Consider the following 25221-nt stretch of genomic DNA (forward strand, 5'->3'; position numbering starts at 1 on the left):
CAAGGGAATAAGGATGTTGTCTGTGAAGGGGATGAGACTTGGCAGTAACACAGTAGGTGTCCTCTAATACTGGGAAGGCCAGACTCTGGAGAGGGATGGGGATGATTCTGCCTCCTCTCAGCAGGCACACACTGTGATCATGGGTGGAACTGACAAAGGGCAGATTTTGGCTTGGCCTGAGAAGTAATCACCCCAGGGCACAGCAGAAGGCAGGGTGTGCAGCTTGTATGGGGAAAGGCAATGGTCCTGGGAAAGGTGGGCTTTCTGGGCCAGAGAGGGGGGATCAGAGGACCTCTACCTGCACCTAACTTTTCCCTGCCTTCCCCATGACCCAGTGACCAGCATATACAGCTCGCTGGATGGTCTAGACTGTGTGATTTCCACCAAGTCCTTGGCACTCTGTTTAATCACCTGCTTCCTTGTGGGTGGCACTCATGGCCCATCGTTTGGCTGAAAGAACCCAGGCTGCTCTTCCCCACCATGAAACCACTCACAGACAAATCTTAGAACTCTGAGACAACATCCAATAGGTCAGAAAAGAAGCTTTATTCAATGATGTTAGTCACCAAACAGGCCAGCAGGTGGCAGGCATTGAGTCAACCATTGAGTCTAGGCTGGGAAGATGCTCCAGTTGAGGGATTTCTTCCATCTTGGATTCTGTCTTCCTCATGATGATGTCAATGGGAAACTGAGCCTTGTTTTCCAGGGAGGACAGCAGAGGGGATGGATGGGGGTGGACTGAACACAGGATGGATGGTGGTGGTTCCTGTATTCTTCTCTATGAGAGGCCGGGGGAAGAGAATTCAGTGGTGGCCCACAGGTCTAAGCAGGATTAAGTCCTCCTCTTCTTTGGAGGAACCTGAGAGAATAAAAGGAATAAGTGAATACAAGAGCATTGATTGGTGGCCTCTGAAGAGGAGAACACTGCTGGGGTGCTGAGGATGCAAGTTCCTTCAGAGTTGGTCTCAAAGGGCCTGTTTTATCAAGAAAGATCCAGTATGGACCCAGATAGGTAGGAATAGAATATTAGAACAGAGAAAAGATGAAAGTTTTCTATGAGAGGTGGCTGCCAAGTAGAGCTAGAAAGAAGCTAAGGATTCTAAGCAGCTGAGGTAGAGAGGTAGGACAATCTGGGCAAAGGCTCAGAGTTGGGAGATAGAAGGGGAGCCCCCACAATCCAGAGAACCCCTCTTTTCCTACAAATGCTCACATAGTCCCCATGTCTTCTTGACCTTGAAAAGCAACCTTCACTTTCTTCACCCCTCCCTAGAAGCTGGCTTGGTCAGCCAACTTACCTCCAGACATGCTTCTGGGTCTTGTAGTTGGGTCAAGGTATGGCCCCTGTGAAGGATGGAGAACCTGCAGACCTGGCAGATTCTCTGCTTGTCTTCTTCACAGAGGAGGGTGAAGGGTTCATCATGCCTGAGACACCATTCCTCTGAGACAGGTTGGGGCTCTTCCAGGCTTGGTTTCAACACTTTGAGCAGGTTCAGTATGTTCTGTATCCTCCAGTTGGTCTTGATGTGGATCGGTTGGCATCCTAGGGGAACACAGGCCTGACATACGGTGCGGCCACTAAACAAGGTTATAGGTTTACTGTAATAACTTTTGCAGACTGGACAGGTGAGGAGGTCCTGTAGGCCCTTAGACAGTCTCCAGTCAATCTTAGCTTCTACATGAAAAAGAAGACAGAAGGAGAAATTAGCACCACAGACAGCTCCCTTTCAACCATGCTCTCCCTTCTGTTCAAAGTCCAGGGTGTGAAAGAGAATTCTTTAACTCTATTGTCTATCCTGAGTTAAAAGTAACTTAGGTACCTCACTAGATAGTGAAGACAGAATTAACTCTCTTTTGTCTACCTTTTGATTGAATCAATAAAGGCTTGAACTAGGTGGAGAAGCACCAAAACCACTTAGTGAATTCATACCCTGCTTAGTGCTAGGTGAGATGCAAGCAAGATACTTGGAGAGCTCCACCCCTTTGTAACCTCAATAAGTTAGAAACTTGTCAATTCTTTTAAGAGTTCAAATCCTCAGAAACTGTTCAATCAGGAAACTGTGAACCCCCCGGGAAGTGCTAGGCAATTTTGGAAACTGTGATTGGCCCCTTTGAAGAGGGGCAGAGACAAGGAGTCACCATAAAAGCAAACTCAGAACTCAGTCTGGTATTCAAGTGCCACGCAGAGGTATGTACGGGGCAGTCAGATGGAGCAGGATGGGAATCATATTTGGAACCAGGAATCCCAGCTTTGATGGTTACTCCTTGTTGTTGTCATCATCATCAGAAAACTCCTTCCTCACTGTACTTGCTCATTAAAATTCTCTATCAAAAATCAAGCAGGGTGTGCCTGTTTGTTCTTTATGCTCCAGAATTCCCCCCTCCCCCCAGCCCTCAATGGGGAATAAGCACCGAGCCAAAGCTCCAAAGGACTCTGAGTGCAGAAGGCTAACCCTGGATAAAATGCCCAGGTGCCTCCCAGGCATTTGGTGGCTATGCTCGGGCAGAAAAGTTGCCTCTGTTTGGGGGGTTGGCAGTGGTCCCTCCAGCTCATGATCTTTGCCACTATCCAGTCTCTTTTCAGTTCATCCAGTCCATTCCACAAACATGAATGAAGCCCATCCTCCAGAGTTCAGCTAAGGCAGGATGGACTCTTAGGACTCTTGGCTTGGATAGGATTTGGGCCTAATCCACCAGAACTTGTCCCTGCAGGGACTCACCTTCAATGACAGGGCTATTATCTTTCTCCATCTCTCCTCTGTGTTTCTTTCAAGAGTTCCAGCTTCAGGAAAGTCTGCCTCCCAGGCTCTGGCACCTCAGTCCACTTCTCTGGCCACAGAAATTCTCCCCTGTGGGAAGTGGGAGCTCTGGAAAGTCAGTTGGATTCACTACGTATATTTGCTGCAATCCAAACCTCTGGAACCAATGCCATTTGAAGCTCACTCACAAGGTGCTATACAGCCTCTGTGTCAATTCTTCCTATAAGCTCTGCTCACTACCTCCTGGGGTAATCCTTTCTGCTTTGGGGAACAGCCCTTCTGAGAATGTTTCCTTCACATTGAGCTTAAATGTCTTACCAAACTTGCTCCTAATTCTATCCTGTGGGATCAAAGAGAACCGTGCTCGCTCTCTGTCTCTCTCTCTCTCTCTCTGTCTGTCTGTCTCTGTCCCTCTCTCATGATGGCTTTCTGGGGCTGCATCCTTGGGCCATCTGGCTCTATCTTCTGAGTGCTCTGCCTCTGCCAGGGAAGAGGTCTTCCTGAGGAAAGGATGGCTCCTGTGCTCCTGAAGGCCTTGAGAACCACCAGTAATCTGGTTTCTAAGAATATGGCTGTGGGTACAGGCAAGTGGAATAGTGGATACAACAGCAGTCCTGAAGTTGGGAGAACTTGGGTTCAAATGTGACCTCAGACACTTCTTAGCTATATGACCATAGGCAAGTCACTTCACCATGACTGCCAAGTCCCATGTGCTCCTGTCTTAGATTTGACACTAAGACCGAAGGGTTAAAAAAAGAAAAGGATGTAGGATGGGCAGGCAAAATGGGTTGGTATTGCTTATACCCAGGATCCACTGAGGAAAAATGAGGACAACTCAAAAACGTTTATTGGGAGGAAACGAGAGAATGGGATGGACTTTGGCCAATGCCAGAATCACTTCACTCTCGTTTCTCTCTGCCAAAGCAATGGTCTTACACTTGAAGGACAGAGAAGTGGCTGATTTGACGTACAAATGAGCAGAGAGAATGATGGTACTAAGGCAGGAGGTAAGGGTCTAAACAAATAAGAACATGGCTGTGGGCAACACCCTGGAGAAGTGGGGGCACCTGGCCTCTCCTTGGAAGGAAATGTACAAAGAGCCAAGACAGCCCCAAAGGACAAAGGATGGAAAATGCCATCTATGTCCAGAGAAAGAGTTGATGGAATCTGAGTGCAGATCAAAGCAGACTTATGCTTACTCTGTGTGTGTATTCTTTGAAAACACAACTGATGAGGAAACAGTTTTGGCATAACAGCTTGTGTATTACATAGACCAAACTGCCGCCTTCTCAGTAGTGGGGAGGGAAAAGAGGAAGGGGAGAGAATTTGAATCTCAAACCATGTGAAAAACTGTTTTTACACATAATGGAAAAAATGAAATATTTTTTCAAAGAAGGAAATATGCAGGGATTTGGTGCTAGAGAAGTATGGGAGTCTCGCCTTTTAGGGCCTTGGCCTTTCCATGCTAGGAGTAACAAACAGTGGGATGGAGGGGAAGGACACTGGGTTCCAGGAGGAGATACCCTACCTAGAAACAGCTGTGAAAAGAAGCCCTGAAACCTCACAGGCTTCATCTGGGGAAGGAATTACTGTGGAGAAGAGGCCAGTCATCCCAACCAACTGCTGATGAACTGAAACACTAAGTCACCCTGAGGAAGAGACATGGGGCAGCATGTGCTGGGCAAGTCAGCTCCCCACCCTCCCTGTGATCACCATCTCCCCACAGACCGCTATGGAAACAGCCAAGGGCTTGAAGACTGTTTCATGCCTGGGAAGCAACCACTCTACAGATGTAGCTGAACAATTGCTCCTGTGGGCACTATAGCCACAGCTCCAGAAGTCCCAGAAACCAATCCTGTAGTCAGTCAGTAGCTTCAGTGATGTCTGACTCTTGGTTTTCTTGGCAAAGATAACAGAGATAAGCATTTAGTGATGAGCAAGCAAATAATTCGGAACAGACAAGTAGAGTCAGGAGAAACAGGAAACAATGAGAAATGGTTGTTGTTCAGTCACATCAGACTCTTCCCAGCCCTATTTGGGATCCTCTTGGCAAAGATACTGGAGTGGTTGACTCTTTCCTTCTCCAGTTCATTTTACAGATGGAGAAAACATCAAAAAGTCAAGTAAAATTCTCCTTCCTTTCAACTCATTTTCTTCACTAGATTTTTTAATTTTCCCATGGTTACATGATTCTTGTCTTCCTCCCCTCTTCCCTTCCCTCCTCCCAGAGCTGACAAGCAACTCCACTGAATTATACATATATTATTACTTAAAACCCATTTCCTCATTATTCATCTTTGTAATAGAGTAATTCTTTAAAATTAAAACCCCAAATCATACACTCATATAAACAAGTGATAAATCATATCTTTTCCTCTGGATTTCTACTTCCATATTTCTGTTTCTAGACGTGGATAGCATTATTTTTCATAAGTCCCTCAGAATTGTCCTGAATCATTGCCTGCTTTTAGTGACAAAGTCAATCACATTTGATCATTCCACAATGTTTCTGTTACTATGTATAATGTTCTTCTGGTTCTGCTTATTCCACTCAGCATCAGCTCATGTAGTTTGTTCCAGTTCTTATAGAAATCCATCGATTCATCAGTCCATATTGCACAATAGTATTCCATCATCATCGCATACCACAATTTGTTCGGCCATTCCATAATAGAGGGACATCCCCTCATTTTCCATTTTAATTGCCACCACAAAAGAGAAGCTATAAATATATTTGTACAAACAGGTCGTTTCCCATTTAAAAAAAATCTCCTTGGGATATAAACCTAATAGTGGTATTGCTGGACCAAAGGGCAAGAATTCTTTTAAAGCCTTTTGGGCATAATTCCAAATTGCCTTCCAGAAGGGCTGGATCAATTCATAACTCCACCAGCAGTTCATTAGTGTATTCATTAGTTTTCAAAATTTTATTTTTTTGTATTTTTTTCTAAAAAGGATTGCTTTGCTTCTTTTTCTTCGTTGTTTTTCCTTTCTGTTGATTTTAGACATTTATCATTTTATTCATGGCTTTTGTGGTTTTTTGGTTTCCCCTCAAGTTCTATATTCCTTATGGAATCAATGTTTCTAAGAAACCTATTTTGGGTTCCTTCTCCTTATGTACTGTTTTAGAATAAATACTAAGTATTGGTTCCAAGGCAAGCAGAATGGTGAAGGCTAGGCAATGGGGGTTAAATGACTTATACAGAGTCACCCAGCTAAGTCTAGTTTTGAACAGAGGACCTCTCCTCTCATCTCCAGATGTACCTCTCAATCTGCTGAGCCACCTTAGCTCTCTGATTCCTTCTTCTAAACAATTTTAATGTTAGCTTGCTCCCAGCTTCCATTTTCTCTTGTGCTTCACTCTTAGAAGCAAAAGTTCCTGCAAATTATAGACCACTGCTCCATGGCAGGAATTTTTCTGTGTCCCCAGTTATGCAGTTTATTATTGATATCTGTTCTCTTGGTCATTTTTTTCCTCATTTGTCTGAAAACTTCTTCCTTGGGAATGATCAACTATGAAAGACTTAGCTACTCTTAAAAAAGAAAATACTCCAAGACAATTCCAAGAGACCCATGATGAAATATGTTATCTACCTCCATAGAGAGAACTGATGAATTCTGAGAAAAGATTGAAGACTTTTAAAACTTTATTTTTCTTCTTTTGTGTGTGTATTTTCTTTTGCAACACGGCTAATATGGAAATATGTTTGGCATGACTTCACATGGATGATCAATATCATATTGTTTGCCTCCTCAAGGACAACAAGGTGAGGAAGATATGGGAGGGAGGAAGAGAATTTGGAACTCAGAATTTAAAAATGAATATTACTTTTTCCATGTAATTAGGAAATATTGAATGAAAAAATATATTTAAAAAATCTCTTCCTTGGATCCATTCTCTCCCTCCCTTCTGGGTAATTAGTTGCCCACATCAGCTCTGGTTCCTCTTCTCCTAAAGGAGAATGAGTGATATCTCTAAATACCAAATCCTTATCAATCATACATTTTGTAAGAAAACTCCGCTCTCATTATAGAATATCTTTCTTCTCACATTGGAGCATTCTCCATTGGTTCCTTTTTCCACCACTGAGATAAAATCTCTCTTTTTATTTTTCCCATTTTAAATTCCTCCTTTGGCATCCTTGTTTATTCACCTTTGGGCTCTTCTTCTTGAGAGAACTCAAGCTTCTGAGGGAATTGAGTGGATTAGAACAGCAAGTGGTGAATTATGGGAACTGAGTGAACCATACTGACTCCATCTTAGGACTCAATATTGGTTCCCTTTCCAGTTATGGGTCTAATTCAAATTCTGTCTTGTAGGAAATCTTTATTCAACTGTATGAATTGAGAGAAAACCTTATGGTATTGTTTGAACCTGTTCCTGAATGGCTGTGAAGCTGGACCACTTTGATCTGCTAGTTAGAGATCCTTAACTAAGGACTGTGGTTATTCAAGTCAATCAGACCCAGAGACTGATGTAAGGAATTTCCTCACAAATGTACATCTCAAGCAACCCATTTGTCTTATCTGAAAACTGGTCTCATGCTGATTAGTCATTTATTGTTTCCATGTTCTTTGACTATTTACAAGTACATGGGGGAAGAGGGACATCTCTTTTTCTGATTTCAGGGAACTGAATCTATTTACTCTTCCCTTCCCAAGTTGGAAAGTCCCTAATCTTTCAACCAATTGGAAATCATATCACGTAAGTCTGTATTGTTTCATTTCAATTAATTGGCCTTACTGGATTGTTTTTAATGTACACTAACTCCTTCTGTGTTCAGGGTACAGCCTGAAGCTGAGAAAGAGGTCTGGTCCTAGTTTGTTAGGAAATGGCATGCATTGCTAAATAAATCAAAATGTTCAGAAGTTCAAACCTTTGTTTCCTCAGTCATTTCATCCTCTCTCTGCCACAGTTCCCTACAAAGTATTGACAGGGCTAGTCCATGATACTTCTGTTCTGTTTCTCCCTCTTCATCTGTATGCAATTTGAGCTCATATCTTGATATCCTTATGTGCATTCAGAAAGAAGTATCTTAATGACCTCTCTGATCATATTTTATTATCCTTTTTCTTAGTTGTTTTATTTCTTTCTTGTATTTCCATTATCTGAGTATTTGAGATTTACATAATTTTTTTCAGGTCTTATTTTCCTTTTAGGAATGTTTCGAGTGATCCCTTTTAATTAGATAGTCCTCTCCCCCACTCCCCCAATTATGGTTATCCTCAAATTTACAGGGTAGGTATACTTTAACTTTATCTTGCTTATCGGAACACATTATTCCATTCTTTCTTGGAGTTCCCAGGGGATACAAAAGTCTTGTATTATTCAAATTTCTTTTCCTTTCCATTTGAAGACCTTTCTTCTGGTTGCTTATAGAATTTGTTGTTTGTTAGTAGAAGTGTTAAGCTTATCCTCTGTGGGTCTTGGAGTTTGCAACATGGGTCTTTTTTTTTTTTTTTCAGGATGCTATCTGTGGATTTTTTTTTATTGCCTCTTGTTTTCCACTATGGAATTTGGATTTTTTGACTTGTAATATTCTTCAAGGAGTGCTATATTTCTGAATTTGTTATCTTCAAGAACAATATGCTTTGATTCCATGTAGATTAGATTGTACTTTCTTTTTGAGTTGTAATTTTGTTTCTCTTCTTGATTTTCATTCTCTTCCTTGTAATTTCACTGTCAATTGGTTATCCTCTCTTTTGTTTCTTTGGTGAGACTTGCCACCATGGATCCAAGTTTTTCTATTCTGTCAAATATTTCTCTTGTGTAGGACATAAATTCTGTCCTCACAATTCTTATTTCTTTTTTAAACCATTCATGAATGTCCTCTTGTAGTTCCATGCTGTCTTGGGAATCCACAGGCTCCTCTATCCAATCAGAGGCTGACTTGTTTTCTTTTGCCTTACAATATTTATTCATAGACACCTGAATTCTTTTACCATTTTTAGAGGACACTTCTGCTATTAATCTCTTCTCTATTGGTTTATATGCTTACACTGGAAGTTTTAAATTGAGTTTCATTTCTTCTGATCCACTTGATAATTTCATCTTTTTTTAAAATTAATTTTCTCCTGCTTGCTTTCTGATTCCCTCTTTCTGATGCTGGTTTTCCTAGGGTCTAATCTCATAAAGCATCTCAGTCTCTTCTCATGCTGGGCAATTTGTGTTTCATTTCTCTTGCTTTTTGGCAAGCAAATATTTATTTCCCTAGTAAATAATCTCTTTTCTCATCTTTAAATGATAGCCAGGTTAGTGATCAAAGTAAGAGGATAAAGGACACATATGAACACAAATATTTCTATCAGCTGTTATTTTTTTGTAGTGGCTAAAAATTGCCAAATAAGGGAGTGCTTATCAAGTAGGAAATGGTTGATCAAACTGTGATATAGGAATGTATTTAATTTTATTATAAGAAAATATGAAAGTAATGGTTTCAGACTTATGTGAATTGCTACAAGATGGAATGAACTGAACAGTTTCTGCAATGACAACAATAATATGAAAAACAAATAACTTTGAAAGGCTTGTGCCCTATGTTTAACAAAATGACCAACCATGATCTATCTCTTGGCAGAGGGGTCATAGATTGAGGTTGCTGATATATAATTGGGCAATATGGGAGAATTTGTTTCTTACTTGACAATGCATATTTGTTATAAGCTTTTCTTTTTTCTCAGAGCAGGAACATGGGAGGGAGGGATAATAAATTTTTGTTAATTGAAAATAAGCTTTTTAGAAAGGAAGGTATTCTGTTTGGATAATTTCTGGTTACCAGCCTATGGATGTCTTCTTAGGTATTGTAGAATTTTAAAATTGTCACTGATATGTTTATATATATATATATATGTATATATATATATGTACAAACACACATTCATATATATGTTTAAAGAAAGGAAAAGATTCTGATTCTAAAATCTGGGGAATTTGTGAATTGTTTCTTATGTATTGACTTGTGGTAGCACAAGTCTCTAGAAGAAGCCAATGGTCCCAAGTCTGGGGGCATCTAATTACTCTACTTTTCTATTATAGTTCAATTAAATTGTTTGCTGTTTGCTATGTGGTTTCTATTTGGTCTGCTTGTAGAGTACCTCGTTTTTGGAGACTTGAGTTACCTTTGCATAGTTATGATTATTTCAAATACCTAGCACTGAACTTGAAGTATATCTGTGCTACACACAGATCTACACTAACATTACAGAATTCAGCTTCATAAGTACAGGGTTAAGGAGCCACAAATAGACACATGGTCCATTTGAAACCAATTATAGCATTCCGTGAAGATGGCCAAAGGAGGAGAAACCAATTATAGCATTCTGTGAAGATTGCCAAAGGAGGAGAGGGCAAAGCTTACATGTTGAATGACTAACTGAAGACTAAAAATGATTTCAATCAGAATACTGGAAGACTATAATAAGATGGATTGTATAATGGGTCTATCTGTGCTAGACTTAAAAAAGTAACCTCATAAATGGAAGATGGTGCAGTATAGCTTGTTGGAAACTCATCTAGGAACGCTCTGGAGGATTTAATGGGCCAATTTGAATCAACAGTATAAGAAAGTGGAAGAGGAAGTGAAGAAGCAAAGGAAAAAAGCAGAAGTAGGGGAAACACAAACAGAAGGAGAAGAAACAGAAACAACAGCAATATTAATGGGATCTTAGACCATCTAATCAGAGGTGTTGCACTGAGATCAAAGGAACTAAACATTGTGGTATATCATGCCCTATTCTCCAGTCATCTCATCATCCTGCTTGACCTTAGTGGACTTTAGCTTGTCTACGCCCTACTTGGAAAGGAGTCTCTAGGACCAAGGGCAGGCACAAGGAAAATGCAGTTCCCAGAACAATAGAAGTAGAACCTGTTGGACCAATAGAGACACTTAATGGGTCAGTAGACAGGGTGATAGCTGGTGTATAGGTACAGGTCTATGCATTGTGAAGATTGGATTTGGCTCTCTTCTGATTGTAACAATGAAGGTATTTAGCTCTTCCTTGATTGTGTGAATCTTAAAATTTCTCAGATGCTACCTTAGAACATTTGGTTAAGGCTATTCCCCATTTTAAACAATGGAGGTACTTAGTCAGGAATGTATGTGAAAACTTTACATTACTCCACCCATACTTAGGCATACTTTAGGTGAAGATAAAGTTGTAAAACTCCCAATGAAACAATGAGAAAAAGTTCCCAACCTATACTTATAGTGAGGCCAAGTCCTTAAGCTAGGTCTATTTTTAGATCTAATACAAAAGGGTGCTAAGTACCTATGAAGGTCAAACTAATCACTAAAAGGTCAAGCAACTTACAAGGGGCAAGCTTAGCAAAGAGGTGAGAAGTACTCAGAAAATATAATCTACCTAGAGAAGGTGAGAACTAAAAACTAAGAATGGGCTGTCCTAGGAAAAGTTTCTACTGTGATTGGTAGATATAAAAATTTAGGGGAGGTGACACAAGAGAAATTTCTATTTAAAAAGGAGCTGTCTGAACCAGTTCAAGGGTAGTTCAAATTAGTTCAGCTTTGGTAGCTGAATTGGAGGGTCTATGAACACTATAGTATTGCTTGGAAAGATCTTGTGGTGATTAAAGACTTACTTTGTTTCTCTCTTAAAGAGAAAGGCCTAGGTCCTAGTCTTTACCTACTATTTCCTCTTACCCTGTCTCTTTTCCTTTCCTTAATTCCTTCATTTATATTAATTAAAATCTCCATAAAACCCAGCTGACTTGGGTATTTCATAATTGGGATTTTTTCCCATGGCGACCACTTACTTTTGATATAAAATCAAGATGCTAAAAATTATCTTTACAGTTTGGGCAATTCACAGTCTTGATACCCATATTTTGAGGTCACAATTGTGAAGACTGAATTGTAATCCCCTGTCTATTTGTTGATTTAATCCCCAGAAATGTAAGCACAGTACTTGAAGTTGAGTGGGAAGATCTGCCCATGTTAGATCTGATCACCAAGGGTGCAAATCTCCCACTTTATCATGAGGTGGGAGGTTTGTGACCCACATGTGCGATAGTGGGTAATGAATTAGAATCAATTAACTGCCTTCTGGGCAGTCCTAGAGCACAGCATCAACTATGATTGGTAGATGTAGTGGAATTAGGGGAAGTGATGCAAGAAAAAAGGTCTTTAAAAGAAAGAGACAGGGCCTGAACGAGGTTGGTTGTTGAAGGTTGGTCTTCTGGGAATCTGAATGAACTGACAATGTGGTGAGTCTCTCTCTCTCTGTCTCTGTCTCTGTCTCTCTGTCTCTGACTCTGTCTCTCTCTCTCCCCTTAATATCTTACCTGTACTGTAAAAATAAACTACCATCAATTCCTTTATTTCACTTTAATAATTCTTTTTTGGGATTCAGAAATTAAATTCCTGGTGACCAATTAAATATTCACACCAACCATAAAAATCTAACAATCTGGCTGACCACATCAGTTATGATGAAATATCCTCAATCTTCTTAACTTTCCTAAACTTTTCCTTTACTGTTGTGACTATCCCTAAGTCAGCTTTTAATAGCATATTTTGATCAGCTGTAGAAGTAAGTTCAAAATTCTTTTTTTCCCCCTCCTTGAATTAAATAAAACACCGCTGTTTTAATCTTAGCAACAGGGTCCTAAAGTCCTAGCTGCGGGAGCCGTTTCTAAATCTCCCTTGCATTAGGAAACAAACAACCCAATTAACCTATCCTCACTGACAATACTAGCTGGCTGGATTGCTTTTTCACCCAGAATAATTGATTGGATTAAGGCTGTGAATAGAACCACATCCAAACGCCTAGCCAGAAGAAAGAAAAGAAAATTTATAACAAGATAAGTTCCTAAGAAATAGCTTGATCTACTGGAAAAAAGCAAAATTACAGGCAACTTAATAACTGAGTTTAGGAACATGTGGTTAGAGCTAGTACACAACTTACTTAACAACTGGCTTTTCAGCACTGAGACCAAATTTGGAAATGCATTGTTCCTTGTCTCCTTGAAATGGCTCATTCCAGAGAACATATGGCAATGGTTAAGCTCCTGGTTGGGATTTTAATTGTTGGAGATGTAATATTTTATCTATTTTTCTCTAAGAGAGACCTGGAAAATACCATACATAAGATAGAGAATAAAATAGAAGAATTACGTCAGTTTCCCCTTGGAAAACATATTTCCCAGCCAAATGGACCAATTGTTCCTTCTATTATTCAACAATATGTGGAACAAAATACTCAGCTTGAGTTTATACAGGAAAGTTTGGGAGAGCTTGTGGCTTTTATGAAAAGCGTTAAAAGGAACTCAATAACATCCCAGAATAGGAATGATTTATTTCTCCACACTTCATCATTATCAGAGTCTCTGTCCCAAACTGCTCTACACAATTTGGCTCCTAGTTCTCAAACCACCCCTTCCCATACCCCACTTCCTCTTCCCCATACTACCCCAACCCATTCCTCCCTCTGCCCATACCTCCTGCCCTGCCCATAGAAATCACAACTTTAGGACTGATAGAAATAATTATAACTATAGGAATCGTAATGCAAATCAGAATAATGACAGTGCTCAAACTGAGACAAATGAACATACACAACAAAATACCAAACAACAATATATAAAAAACGGAGCTCGTCCACACTATACCCAGGGTGCCGAAGCATGCCAAGAGAATAGTAAGCACCTCCTTCTAGAACTACATAAAAGAAGGCACAAGATCTCAAAGGACTTTAAAGGTTCAGTGGTATCTCCCAAAAGTTGAATACTTGGGATTTATTTTAATTGTTAGTACCTGCACAATTTCTCCTAAGCGCATTGAAAATATCCAAAAATTAAGAACTTCTACCACTAAAAAGAAATTGAGGGCAATTCTTGGAGCAACAAGATTTTGTTGGCAGTGGATCCCTGGTTATGGGGAAATCACTAAGCCCCTTGTATCACTTACAAAAAACTCTATCCCTGAACCACTTAACTTAGAAATGGAACAACTAACAGCTCTTTCAAATTTGAAACAGGCTATCCTGTCTGCCCCTGCTCTAGGCATCCCAAATTATGATAAACCATTTACCCTATATATAAGTGAACAAAAAGGGATAGCTTCTGGTGCTCTAACTCAACTTTTAGGACCTCCTCAATGCCCAGTAGTCTATTATTCAGACACGTTAGATCCAGTAGCTGCTGGAGCACCACCATGCCTTAGAGGAGTAGCTGCTAAGGCTTTTAATAGTAACCAAATCATCCAATCTGGTATTGGGATGCCCTCTGACCATAATGTGCCCACATGAGGTCGAGGCATTATTATTAAGATATAGGACACAGGCATTTACTAGGTATGAAATAACACTACTAAACAATGAACACATCACAGTAAATACTTGTGACAAGGAAATCACTTTAAGACTGATATAAATTAATTTAAGGTCGCCAAGGAATTCAGCTATGTAATTCCTTAATGAAAACTCAAGTCAGCAGTCAACCTTTTATGGAGTTTAATTACAAACAGGAGGAAGAAAGGTGAGAGAGAGAGAGAGAGAGAGAGAGAGAGAGAGAGAGAGAGAGAGAGAGAGAGAGAGAGAGAGAGAGAGAGAGAGAGAGAGAGAGAGAGAGAGAGAGAGAGAGAGAAAGGGAAGAGAAGGGAATAGGGCTTAAATATCCCTTCTGTTTAGGCTGGGCCAAAAGGCCCCAGCCCTTAGATAGCTGAGGCAAAGAAAAGAGATCAGTCCCTATCACTCACGTGACCAAAATGGAGAAACAGTCTCAGGGGCCTCCACCTCCAGCTTTCTTCAGAGCAAGCTTCTCAGAGCACAACCTCTCAGAGCAAAACCTCTTCAACCACCCCTTAGTCCTCAGACCCTGCTATCTTTAAGGAAACCATCCAAGTTCCCTCCCCTCAGTTCTCACATCTACCAATCACTGTCCATGTCTTCCCTGTGCCAATGGTGGCTCTAGCTTAACCCAGGACCACCTAGAGGTCTGTGGCTTTGCACATGTATGTTGAAGGTCATATTCTCAAATAATTAAATCTTGATCCTTTGCTACAGCCCTTCCTAAATCCTATTACCCTGAGTAGGGTAGAGATTGGAATAATTAAATTTTGATCTATGCTGCAGCCCTTTCCATTGTTCAGCAAAAGGTTTCTGTCCTAAAGTAATCTTAAGAAGGGAGGAGGAGGAACCTCCCTTGCTAATGGGGTTCACATTCCAATGGTGAAATTTCCAACATTCACAAGTCTAAGAAATTTTAAGGTTTACATACTGTAGAGCACTTAATCCTGCTACCTTGCTTCCTAATTGGCCAACTTCTGGAGAACCTTTACATGATTGTACATCTTTAGTGTCCATTGTTGATAAACCTCATGATGATTTACTGGACACCTCATTGGATAATTTGGATTTAATATTATTTACAGATGGTTCTTCATTTTTGAGAGATGGTGAGTGCTATACAGGAGCTGCAATAGTTAATGAATTTGATACTCTCTTGTCAGCTTCCTTACCCCAAAATGTAAGCACATAAGGTGCATAATTCATAGCATTGAAACATGCCTGTATTATTGCAAAGGATAAAAGAGTCACAATTTAAAGAGACTCCCACTATGCTTTTGGCATATGTCACGCTGTTGGCATGCTATGGCTTCAAAGAGGATTTTTAACCTCACCTGGAAAATTTATATCTAATGCAGAAATTATTAATGAAATTCTTTCTGTTCTCCAGCTGCCGGAAGCCATAGCTGTAGTTCATTACTCTGCACATACAGGTGGCAATGACCATGTCTCCAGGGGAAATAACCAAGCAGATATCACAGCCAAACTAGCAGCCTTAGAAGGACCTGAATTAATTTTGCCACTAACATTACTGATGATTTGGATCTATCCCTTTCCTATAATGACAAGGAAGTGGGAAAATGGAAGCAAAAAATTTAAGCCAAACAGAGTAATGGAGTATGGGTGTCATCTGAAGGAAAACCCCTGCTCCCTATTATTTTTTATCGACAAATTTGTCAATCTATTCATAAAAATGGTCATTTTGGCACTCAGGGCATCGTGGACTCTGTTAAAAGGGCATGGATAACCCCTGATATAACTACTATAGCCTCTAAAGTATGTACAGCCTGCCCTACCTGCCAGGCCTTTAACCAACATGCCTTTTGGCAAAAGCAAATTGTTGGATGTACTCTCACTTATCCACCATTTGAACATTTATAAATCTATTTTATCTCTATGCTGAAAGCTGGACAGTATAAATTTTGTCTGGTCATAGTCGATCAGCTGACCAGATGGCTTGAAGCATTCCCTACTGCTCGGGCCACATCTGCTTTTGTTGACAAAGTCCTTTTAAAAGGAATTATTCCCTGTTTTGGCCTACCAGCACATATTGACTTGGATAGAGGAACTCATTTTACCGATTCACTCTTATCACAAATTTATTCATGTTTGGGGATAACTCCTAAATCTCATATACCATATCATCCCCTGAGCTCTGGCCAAGTTGAACAAATGAATAAAGAACTTAAAACTATGATTGGAAAATTGTGCATAGAGACTCATTTGAAATGGCCTGAAATTCTACCTCTGGCCCTATTTTATCTCAGAAGCAGACCCAGAGGTAATTTATACATCTCATTATTTGAGATGCTATTTAGACATCCACCTATTCAGGCACAACCATTTACCCCTGCCTACACCTCATTGTTAGGAGGGGATATAATTATTGCTACATATATCAGACAATTACAAACAAAAATGCAAGAACTCCATGACTCTGGAGCTGCTGTTCAAGCAGGCCCCATAGACTTCTTCCTTCATGATTTAAACCCCGGTGATAGTGTGTATATATAAAGAATTTCAAATGTAGTGGCTTGACTGAACCTGCTTATGATGGACCATTCCAAGTCCTATTAACTACACCAACAGCTATTAAAATTGGGGAGAGGGACTCATGGATTCATTGTAGCCATGTAAAATGAGTACCCTTTGTTGATAAAGAATAATTGATTATATTGATTGTATTTAACTATTGATTATAAGACTTCCCTATTGATGGATCTGTATTATTTTATTGTACTTTATTTGTGGCATACAGTATTTCATTTTTTTCACTCCTTTCCTTTTCTTTCTCTCATTTTTTGAAGCAAATGTAAATGTAATTGTATTGAAATTTTTTTCTATTTTCTATAACTATTTTTGATTTTTTGCAATAAGCTAAGATATCCATTTGCTTAGCATAAAAATGCATACCCCAAAAGCTTTAGACTGTGGAAAGCTGCCATTTATTGATAAATGTTATGGGACTGTGATTTATGATTGTGTCTGATTCTAGGAAATGGGATAAAAAAAAGGAGCACAGATTTTATCTACATAGTGCCATAGAATCACAGATTTAACCTGAAAAGTGCCAAAAGAGCACACAGGTCAAAAGGCAACCAATCCATGTGGGATTGATGAACTCCTTGCCAATATGAAAGGACTTGAACCTAATGTGAGACTCAAGGATGTGGCACTTGACATATGTTAAGATGCAGGACTCCTTGAACCACACACCTTGTAAAATACTTTCTATGAATGTACCTAACAATTGGCTAGCCTGGCTCCCCTATCCCTGAGAAATGATGAAATATCAGACCAGGAAATGACACTTCCCTTTTTACACAAAAATCTAGTGTTTTTTCCCCTCTCTTATATTATGACAAATTCCTGTAATGGGTAAATACATTACTGCAATTTTCCCCCTACAGATTTGTAGGACAGTAATTTACTTTAATAGCCTTTTATAAATTTATTCTTTTTTAATTCAGAAATTTTATATAGTTTTTGATATTTTGATTCTGATTTTGACTTTTTATTTCTCTCAAAAACTTAATTTTTTCCTCCATTTTTCTTTTATGTTTTTGGTTTTTTCTTTTGATAACTGACTCATACATCCATAACTCAACTACTCTGAGTTGATCTGGTTGTTGGTGAATACCCTCTTCAGGGGGGGGATTGTATTGTATTTTTATTTTTTTTTAAATCCAAGATTTAAAATTTTGTTTGAGGAGAATTTCAGGAAAAGAAGTTTGCTAACTCCTTGAATACAGAGAATGAACTCTTCGAACAAGCTTGCAGAAACCTACACTGCATCAAGAAGATCCAGAATGAACTTTGGGGTACAATTGATTGAACAAAGGGAGACTGAGCATTTATTGTAAATATACACTTCTTTGCCAAAGGGGACTTCCCCCTAATTTGGCTTTTTGTCAATGAGCCTAGCAAAATACTGGTTTTGCTTTCTCTCTTTTCTATTTCCTTCTTATCTCTAACTATTTTAATTTCCTCTTAGAAAGCGAAATAGTGTATACATCTGTAGTTAGAAGTTTTTAGGGCTACAAGATAATTATGTTAAGTGATCAATGGGGAGACTAGTCTCCCAATGATCATTAGGGGGAATTGTGAAGATTGGATTTGGTTCTCCCCTGATTGTAAAAATGAAGGTACTTAGCTCTTCCTTGATTGTGAAGATTGAATTGTAATCCCCTGTCTACTTGTTGATTTAATCCCCAGAAATGTAAGCACAGTACTTGAAGTTGAGTGGGAAGATCTGCCCATGTTAGATCTGATCACCAAGGGTATAAATCTCCCACTTAATCATGAAGTGGGAAGTCTATGATCCATGTGTGTGATAGTGGGTAACGAATTAGAATTAACTAACTGCCTTCTGGACAGTCCTAGAGCAAAGCGTCAGCTGTGATTGGTAGACATGGAATTAGGGGAAGTTATGCAAGAAAAAAGGTCTTTAAAAGAAAGAGATAGGGCCTGAATGAGATTGGATGTTGAAGGCTGGTCTTTTGGGAATTGTTGGTTGTTGGTCTTCTAGGAGTTTGAAAGAGACATACTTGGCTGTGGAACTCAACCCTGGAGGAGCTCCTGTGTGAGACCTCAGACTGTTTTCTTTTTAGATGGTCACCGTGGTGAGTGTAAAGGCTGACTTCCTTCCTTGTCCTTTCTGGAGGTGTGAGCCTCCAGGAAAGGCCCATCGTCTTGAGACTCCTTTCCCCTGGCTGGGCCTTTAGAATTGCTACCTGGGTCAGAGGAAGCTGGACTTCGCTTGCTTGTTCTCTCACTCGCTGTGTCCCCTTTTCTCTTCCTTAATATATTCCCTCTATTGTAAAATAAACTACCATAAATTCCATTTTATTTTAGTAATTCATTTTTGGGATTAGGAAATTAAGTCCCTGGCAACCAATTAAATATTTAGTCCAACCATAAAAATTAACAGCATTGGGTTAGATGGTAGCTGAGATCCTTCAAGCTATCAAATTCTATGATTCAGTGAGACTCCCCGATGGAGGAGGGATCAACAGTTAGCAGTATGATTTATATAGTGTTTTAAGATTTGCAAAGCAGTTTACAAATATTTTCTCATTTGATCCTCATAACAACCCTAGGAAATTGAAGTAGATTATGGTCAAGTGCTTCACCCAGTGTCACACTGCTAGTCTTCCAAGACTTCCAAACTGCTACGTTTCCAATTTGGATTTGAACTCAGGTCGTTCTGACTTCCACTTCAGTGGTCTACCCCATATGCCACCTACATATGCTAATTAAGGAATTAGGGTGGTAAAACAAAGACAAAAAGGCACTTGATTATCAAGGGCCATGAAGGTATTGGGGCAGGAGACCAATCTCAAATCCCTAGTAATACCGGAACCCCAATACATACTATTTTTTTAAGTTGAAAAATTTTATTTAATTAATTAATTTAGAATATTTTTCCATGGTTACATGACTCATGTTCTTTCCCTCCCCTTTCCCCACCCCCCAACCCCCAGAGCCAACATGCAATTCCAGTGGGTTTTACTTGCAACACATAATAGTTTTCTCAATTCTTTGCAGAGCTGGTCCTACTTGTTTCCAAACAGAATGTTTTCCTTTATTTCCCCCCTTAAAATAGGCAAGTAGAGAAAAGATTTGGGGGAAGTAAGATGTGACAATTACTTTACAGTTTAAAATTTTTTATATTTTCTAGGATCACAGACCCTCGGTTTAGAACTTGGAGTAGCCTCAGAAATTACTGAGTTGCATCCCCTCCTTTGTGGTCAACCAATCCATTCAGTCTATGTATCCTAGAAAAGACAAAGAGTCGCTTGGATAAAGCAGTTATTTGCTGCTTATGATCACTGCTGCTCTTGCTGCAGCTTGATATAAAAAAGGAGAGATACTAGAGAGCCTTGTGATGACTCAGGTTGGGACTATGGGCTGGAGACAGGTCCAAGGTGTGTTGTCATGGCCAGATAAATAAGACAGAGACAAAGCATGACTGGATTTTCTTTGGTCATGAAGACAGTCACTGGTAACACCAAACTAGAGAGGAGTCCCAACTCTTTCTTCTCATTTTATCCGTTAGTTTGAAGAGATGGTCCTCCTGGGTTTCAAACACATACTTCCCCTTCCCTTATTCTTTTCCATAGTTTCTTTGTTGGGAAGAGGCTTGGGGGGAGATCATATGGGATGAGGATTGCTATATGTATTTTTTTACATTGCCAATTTTTAATAATCCAAATGATCCCAGAGAATACAATTGTCTGGATTTTATAAAACTATGGAAAAAAGAAAACAAAAATGGAAGATGAAAAAAATAGAATACAAAATGAAGCAGCTAGGTGGTGCAGTAGAGAAAACATTGGAGCTGGAGTCAGGAGGTTGTACTGGTTGTTGAATTATTTCAGTCCCTTCTGACTATCCCTGACCCCATATGGGGACTTTCTTGGAAGAAATACTTGAATTGTTTGCCATTTCTTTATCTACCTCATTTTATAGATGAGGAACGGAGGCAAACAAGGTTAAGTGACTTGCTCAGGATCACCCAGTTAAGGGTCTGAGGATGGTTTTGGACTCGGCTCTTCCTGACTCCAGACTTGGTGTTCTATCCACTGTTCCACCAAGCTATTAGGACATTAGAAAGTTCAAATCTTGCTTCGTACACTTACTAACTATATGATCTGTGGTAAGTCACTTCTGCCTGCCTCATTTTTTTTCAAAGATTTTGCAAAATGGGGATAATAAAAAGACCTGGTTCTCAGGGTTGTTGCAAAGATGATATGAGTTAATATTTTTAAAAATGCTTTATGAACCTTCAACGGAGATACAAAGACTGGCTATTCCATGGTTATTGTCATCCCATCCATCCTAGCCCCCATGTCTTTCCTTCTTCTCCTTCTATTCCTCTTTCCATGATAACAACTGAAACTCTCCAGTGTGACAGAGGCAGGCACTAGAGAAAAAGTGCCAAACTGAAGAATATGTGAAATTGATCAGGGGCCCCAGGAGTGGAATCTGGAGGAGGAGAAGACTCTGGCTGGGAGAGCAGTGAGGGGCTCTTGGTCTTGAGAAGCCGAAGAGAGAAGCTGGGAAAAAGACTTTCTCCTGAGGGTTACCATTTTTCCTGATGGTGAATGGAAATCTTCCCACCCCCCACCCCCCAATACTTCCCAATTGAAGGGACTCTCTGAAGAGAAACCTGAGTAGACTTTACCTCAGCTCCTGTTACCCAGAGGAGAGTCAACCTGACTTTCAGGGGGCTCAGGATGCCAAGGCCTGAGTTTTCCCCAAACTCGAGGAGGGAGGGGAAAGGGTTTAGACAGAGACAGGGACCCCCTTTTCCCACTTCCCTTTTCCCATGCTTCCTTGCCCATTGTTTCCTTTTGTATTACCTGATTGAGTTGACATTAAAAGTTATCTGTTCCCCAAGCTGAGTGTGAGTGAACAGATCAAGGGGAGACCCTTTGGTATTGAGTAGTGGGGGGGGGGGGAAGAGGGACAAGAACAAATTGGGGAGAGCAGCTTTAGCTAAGGAAGGAAGGCAGAAGGGGGAAAATCTTCAAATGCGCTCTCCTCTCTCTGAGCCATCTCATTATATCTGCTGTCTCCCCTGAACCCCGCTTTGTGAAGGAGGTTCTCCTCTCTTTCCGCCTCTCCATACCAAAAGTCCAAACTTCCCTCAGGGTATAAACTTCCCTCTTTTATCTTTTTTTAATACACCAGAGGCACCATTTCTTATTTCTTCATTTTCAATGGACTAACGGGTCAAGATGCCTTCATTTGGTTAGCTATTTCTCTTCATTATCCAAAGGAAAAACTGTGACTTCAACACCACATTCTATCTATTGTCTGCAGAGATTAAATTTATGGTTGGATTACATATAAAAAAATGTGGTTGCCAAAAAAATTAATACAGTTCAAGTGAAAATGACCTTTTAGCAGCTTTATTTACAATAAAAGGGGAAAAGTAAAAATTGAGAATTGTAAAAGGCATAAGATATCAAACCTAACACTAAATATTTGCTTCAGCATGTGGTTGCACTCTGGCAGAGCTCCAAAAATCTCAGCCAGAGGGCCCAGTGGTGAAAGGCTTTAACCCAGGCAGGTGAGAGCTAATCTCTCTAGAAGCCAGGAAAGGAGGGTCAGCTTTTTTTTCACTCAACAGGAGAAGATCCAAGAGCAGTTGTACCAGAAGCAGTTCAAGTCAGAATTCTAGTCCAAGATAAAGTCCCAAGTTGGAGGTGAATCTGGCCTTGGTCACTTATCCCCAACTGCCAATAGCCTTACCACTCTTCTACCTCTGAATTGATACTTAGTAGTGACTCTAAGGTAGAAGGAATGAGTTGTTTTTTTTTTTTCAAAGCAAGAAAATGTCAATTACAAGGGGGAACTCTGCTGAAGGAAATGGATGGAATAAGATGAATTTTGCAAGTAACCTTGGCAAAAAGGACCACCTATTGAACAGGGTTAAAGGAAGAAATAGTGGCAGAAGGCATCTGAATGGTGTAATATAAGAAGGGAGAAGAGGGAAGTCTCAGTTAATGGCCTCAATATTCTACAGTAAAATGTGAGGTCATGCTCTCAGCTGAGATGGTAGGGAGAGTAGAAACCATGGAAGGTTTGAGAACAGTAGAAAAGGGGAACCACCACAGGGAATGGGACAGTAGTTGATAAGGGAGGAAGAAAAGGACTGTTTAGCAGCAATAAGGACCCAGTTCAGGTCATTTAACATAATTTTATCACTGACCCTGTCAAAATTGTTGCATGATTTCCTCAACTTTCATTCTATAGCATATTTGTAGGGGAGTAAAGGCAGTGATGGTGGGCTTGAGTAAAGGGAGTAGATAGAAGTCTGGTGTTTGACAAAGCACGATGGGTAATAAGACAAAGGGATACAGGGGCTCAAAAGAGAGTTGTTTGCTCATATTCAAGGAAAAACTGATTCCAAGAAAGAAGGTAAGAGTTTTGGAAAAATAGATACCTTAATATTAAAGACTATACTACAAAAAATTACAAGAGAAACAGATCCTATACCAGCTGGGAAGGAGATATAGTTTTAACCAAAGGCAAGACAAAAGATAAAAGAGATGGCTTGGATAGCTTGAAATGGAAAAGCTTTTGCACAGACAATATTCATGTGTTTAGGATAAGGGAAAGGGTAGAATGGAAAAATATTTGTATTTCTGATAAAGGATTTGGTATCCAAGACATACAAAAAATACATGTAAAACGAACAGCTATTCCCCAATAGGCAAATGGTGAAAAAATAGGAATAAGTAGTTCTCAAAAGAACTGCAAAGTATTTACAACCACATGGAAAAAATGCTTCAAATCACTAATAATAAGAAAAATGTAAGTCAAAAAAACTGTTAGGTTTCACCTTACACCCTGTGAACTGGGAAAAAAAGACCCCAAAATGTCAAAAGTCAATGTTGGTAGTAGTGTGGGAAAACAGGCACACTGATACTTTGCTGGTGGAGCTACAAATAGTAAAGTCATTGTGAGGAGCAATTTGGAATTCAGTAAATGAAGTGGCTAAAATGTCCACACCCTTTGAACTCTACCTCTGCGCTTATTTCCCAAGGAAGCCACTGATAAAGAAAAATGGCCTTCTACACTCCAAAATACTGATAGCAGGGCTTTTTGTCATAGTTAAGAACCGTAACTAAAGCATGTAGTTGCCCATTCACTGGAGAATTCCCTCCTTATTTCCCTCATTGAGTGGCTGAGTCACAGCCACAAAGTAGAGGCCCTTGGTGATTAGACCTCAGGCAGGAACCAATTAGGATTTCTCAAGCACCCGCCAAGGGCTGTGTGCGGGGGATACCAAAGGATACCATGGGCCGCTCAGTCTAGTGGGTCTGAGTGCTTCTCCCCAACCCCTTGGGCTTTTGGAACCGGAAATGGTCCAGTCTGTCTACAGTCCATGGATTCTACTAGAGGAGATCGACCACTCCCATCCCGGCTGAAAGCTATATACACCCCACCTGCCCCAGGCAGCCTCAATTCACCCTGGGGCAGCAGCCAGTGGGGTTTTAAATCCTTTCCCAAGACCTAGGGAATCTGAGTATTAGGTGGAGTATTAACCTCCACCCTGACCCCTGTTTACCTGCCTCTTTCTTTGCCTTCTGCCATTCTCAAAAGGGTCCTTTAAAAATGAAAACAAAAACAAAAAAACCCAAAACAATCCAACAACAAAAAACCTTGACCTTGTGTCTTAGAAGCAATAAATATCAGTTCCAAAGCAGACGAGCAGTAAGGGCTATTCAATTGGGGTAAGTGACTTGCCCAGGGTAACAAAGTTGGGACATGTCTTAGGGGAGATTCGAACCTAGGACCTTCCTTGTCCAGGCCTAGCTCTATTCAGATTGCTGGCTGAACCGCGGGTTTTTAATCCAGTACGCATGCTCATTCACCCCGCAGAGCGCCGAATCCCGCTCGCAGATGCCTCCTCGGCTTCTTCTTGCTGCCGCGCCCCCGGCTCCCACATATTCTACCCCACTAACACCGCCCCTGTGCCTGGGACCTGCTCGCTGAAGAACAGGTCCCCATACTCACCTCTGGCGAATTGGGCCTCGATCTCTATCTCGGAATGGCTACAAGCACGCCCGGAATATATAGCCAATCAATACCGCCACGCCCACCCACCAATCAATCAGAGCACAGTTTATCCAACTCACCAATCAGAGCGCAGATTTCCAAACTCGCCAATCAGAACGCCAGCTTTCCGGAAACAGTCTTAGTAGCGTGTCTAAGACTGAAGGTAAAGGGGTGGAATAAAAAATATTGACCGACCTCTTCAAATACTTTCCCCAGTGGATTGCCCTCTCCCGTCCCCCGTTATGGCTAGTCACCTTCACCTCCCTTTTCAGTCTCCTTTAAAGCAGCGTCTCCCTACCAGACTGCGAGCCTCTTGAAGGCAGGGCTGGCTGTGCCTGTGTGCCCCGTGTTTAGCGCCGCGTCCGGCCCACTGATTGACTTAATGGGTTCTGCAAGTTCGCGCCTTCCGAGAGCCTCAGACTGATTAACTTCTTACGTTGATTGAAAACGCCGCTATATTTGTATTTGGAAACACGTTGAATGCTGTATTCTTTTAAAAAGTGTGAATAGGGTTTCCTTGTGGTCTCGGCCCCGCCTCCGGGGACTTGGAGACAGATAGAGAGATCGTCTGTTTCCATTTGTCAGCTGCTTG

General features: G+C 40.5%; 2 protein-coding genes across 4 annotated transcripts in view; one reads left to right on the forward strand and one right to left on the reverse strand.

Annotated features, from left to right (window-relative positions):
* LOC103095550 (T-cell-interacting, activating receptor on myeloid cells protein 1-like) overlaps positions 1–25221 on the forward strand; it is a 94850-nt gene that overhangs the window by 6214 nt on the left and 63415 nt on the right. The window lies entirely within an intron of this gene.
* Positions 528–24666, reverse strand: LOC103095254 (tripartite motif-containing protein 12A-like). Of its 3 annotated transcripts, none has more exons than XM_056825791.1 (3): positions 2718–2961; positions 1296–1672; positions 528–859 (listed from the first exon to the last, which is right to left on the reverse strand). In XM_056825791.1, exons 1-3 carry the CDS (start codon positions 2746–2748, stop codon positions 833–835), a joined length of 435 nt encoding a protein of 144 aa, XP_056681769.1. In that variant the 5' UTR covers positions 2749–2961; the 3' UTR covers positions 528–832. The 3 variants fall into 3 exon arrangements, with proteins under 3 accessions (XP_056681769.1, XP_056681768.1, XP_056681767.1); XM_056825790.1 differs by lacking the exon at positions 528–859 and adding an exon at positions 24588–24666 and having other exon boundaries at positions 967–1672; positions 2718–2846; XM_056825789.1 differs by lacking the exon at positions 528–859 and having other exon boundaries at positions 967–1672; positions 2718–2968.

Source organism: Monodelphis domestica, chromosome 4, assembly GCF_027887165.1.
Source record: "Monodelphis domestica isolate mMonDom1 chromosome 4, mMonDom1.pri, whole genome shotgun sequence".
NCBI classification, from domain to species: domain Eukaryota; kingdom Metazoa; phylum Chordata; class Mammalia; order Didelphimorphia; family Didelphidae; genus Monodelphis; species Monodelphis domestica.

What these genes read in the sequence shown, in the direction of transcription:
- LOC103095254 (XM_056825790.1), bottom strand. Translation starts at nt 2,748, where the DNA reads ATGGAGAAAGATAATAGCCCTGTCATTGAAG. An exon ending in TAATAGCCCTGTCATTGAAG is followed by an intron (nt 1,673 to 2,717) that starts GTGAGTCCCTGC and finishes TTTTTCATGTAG; the next exon opens with AAGCTAAGATTGACTGGAGA.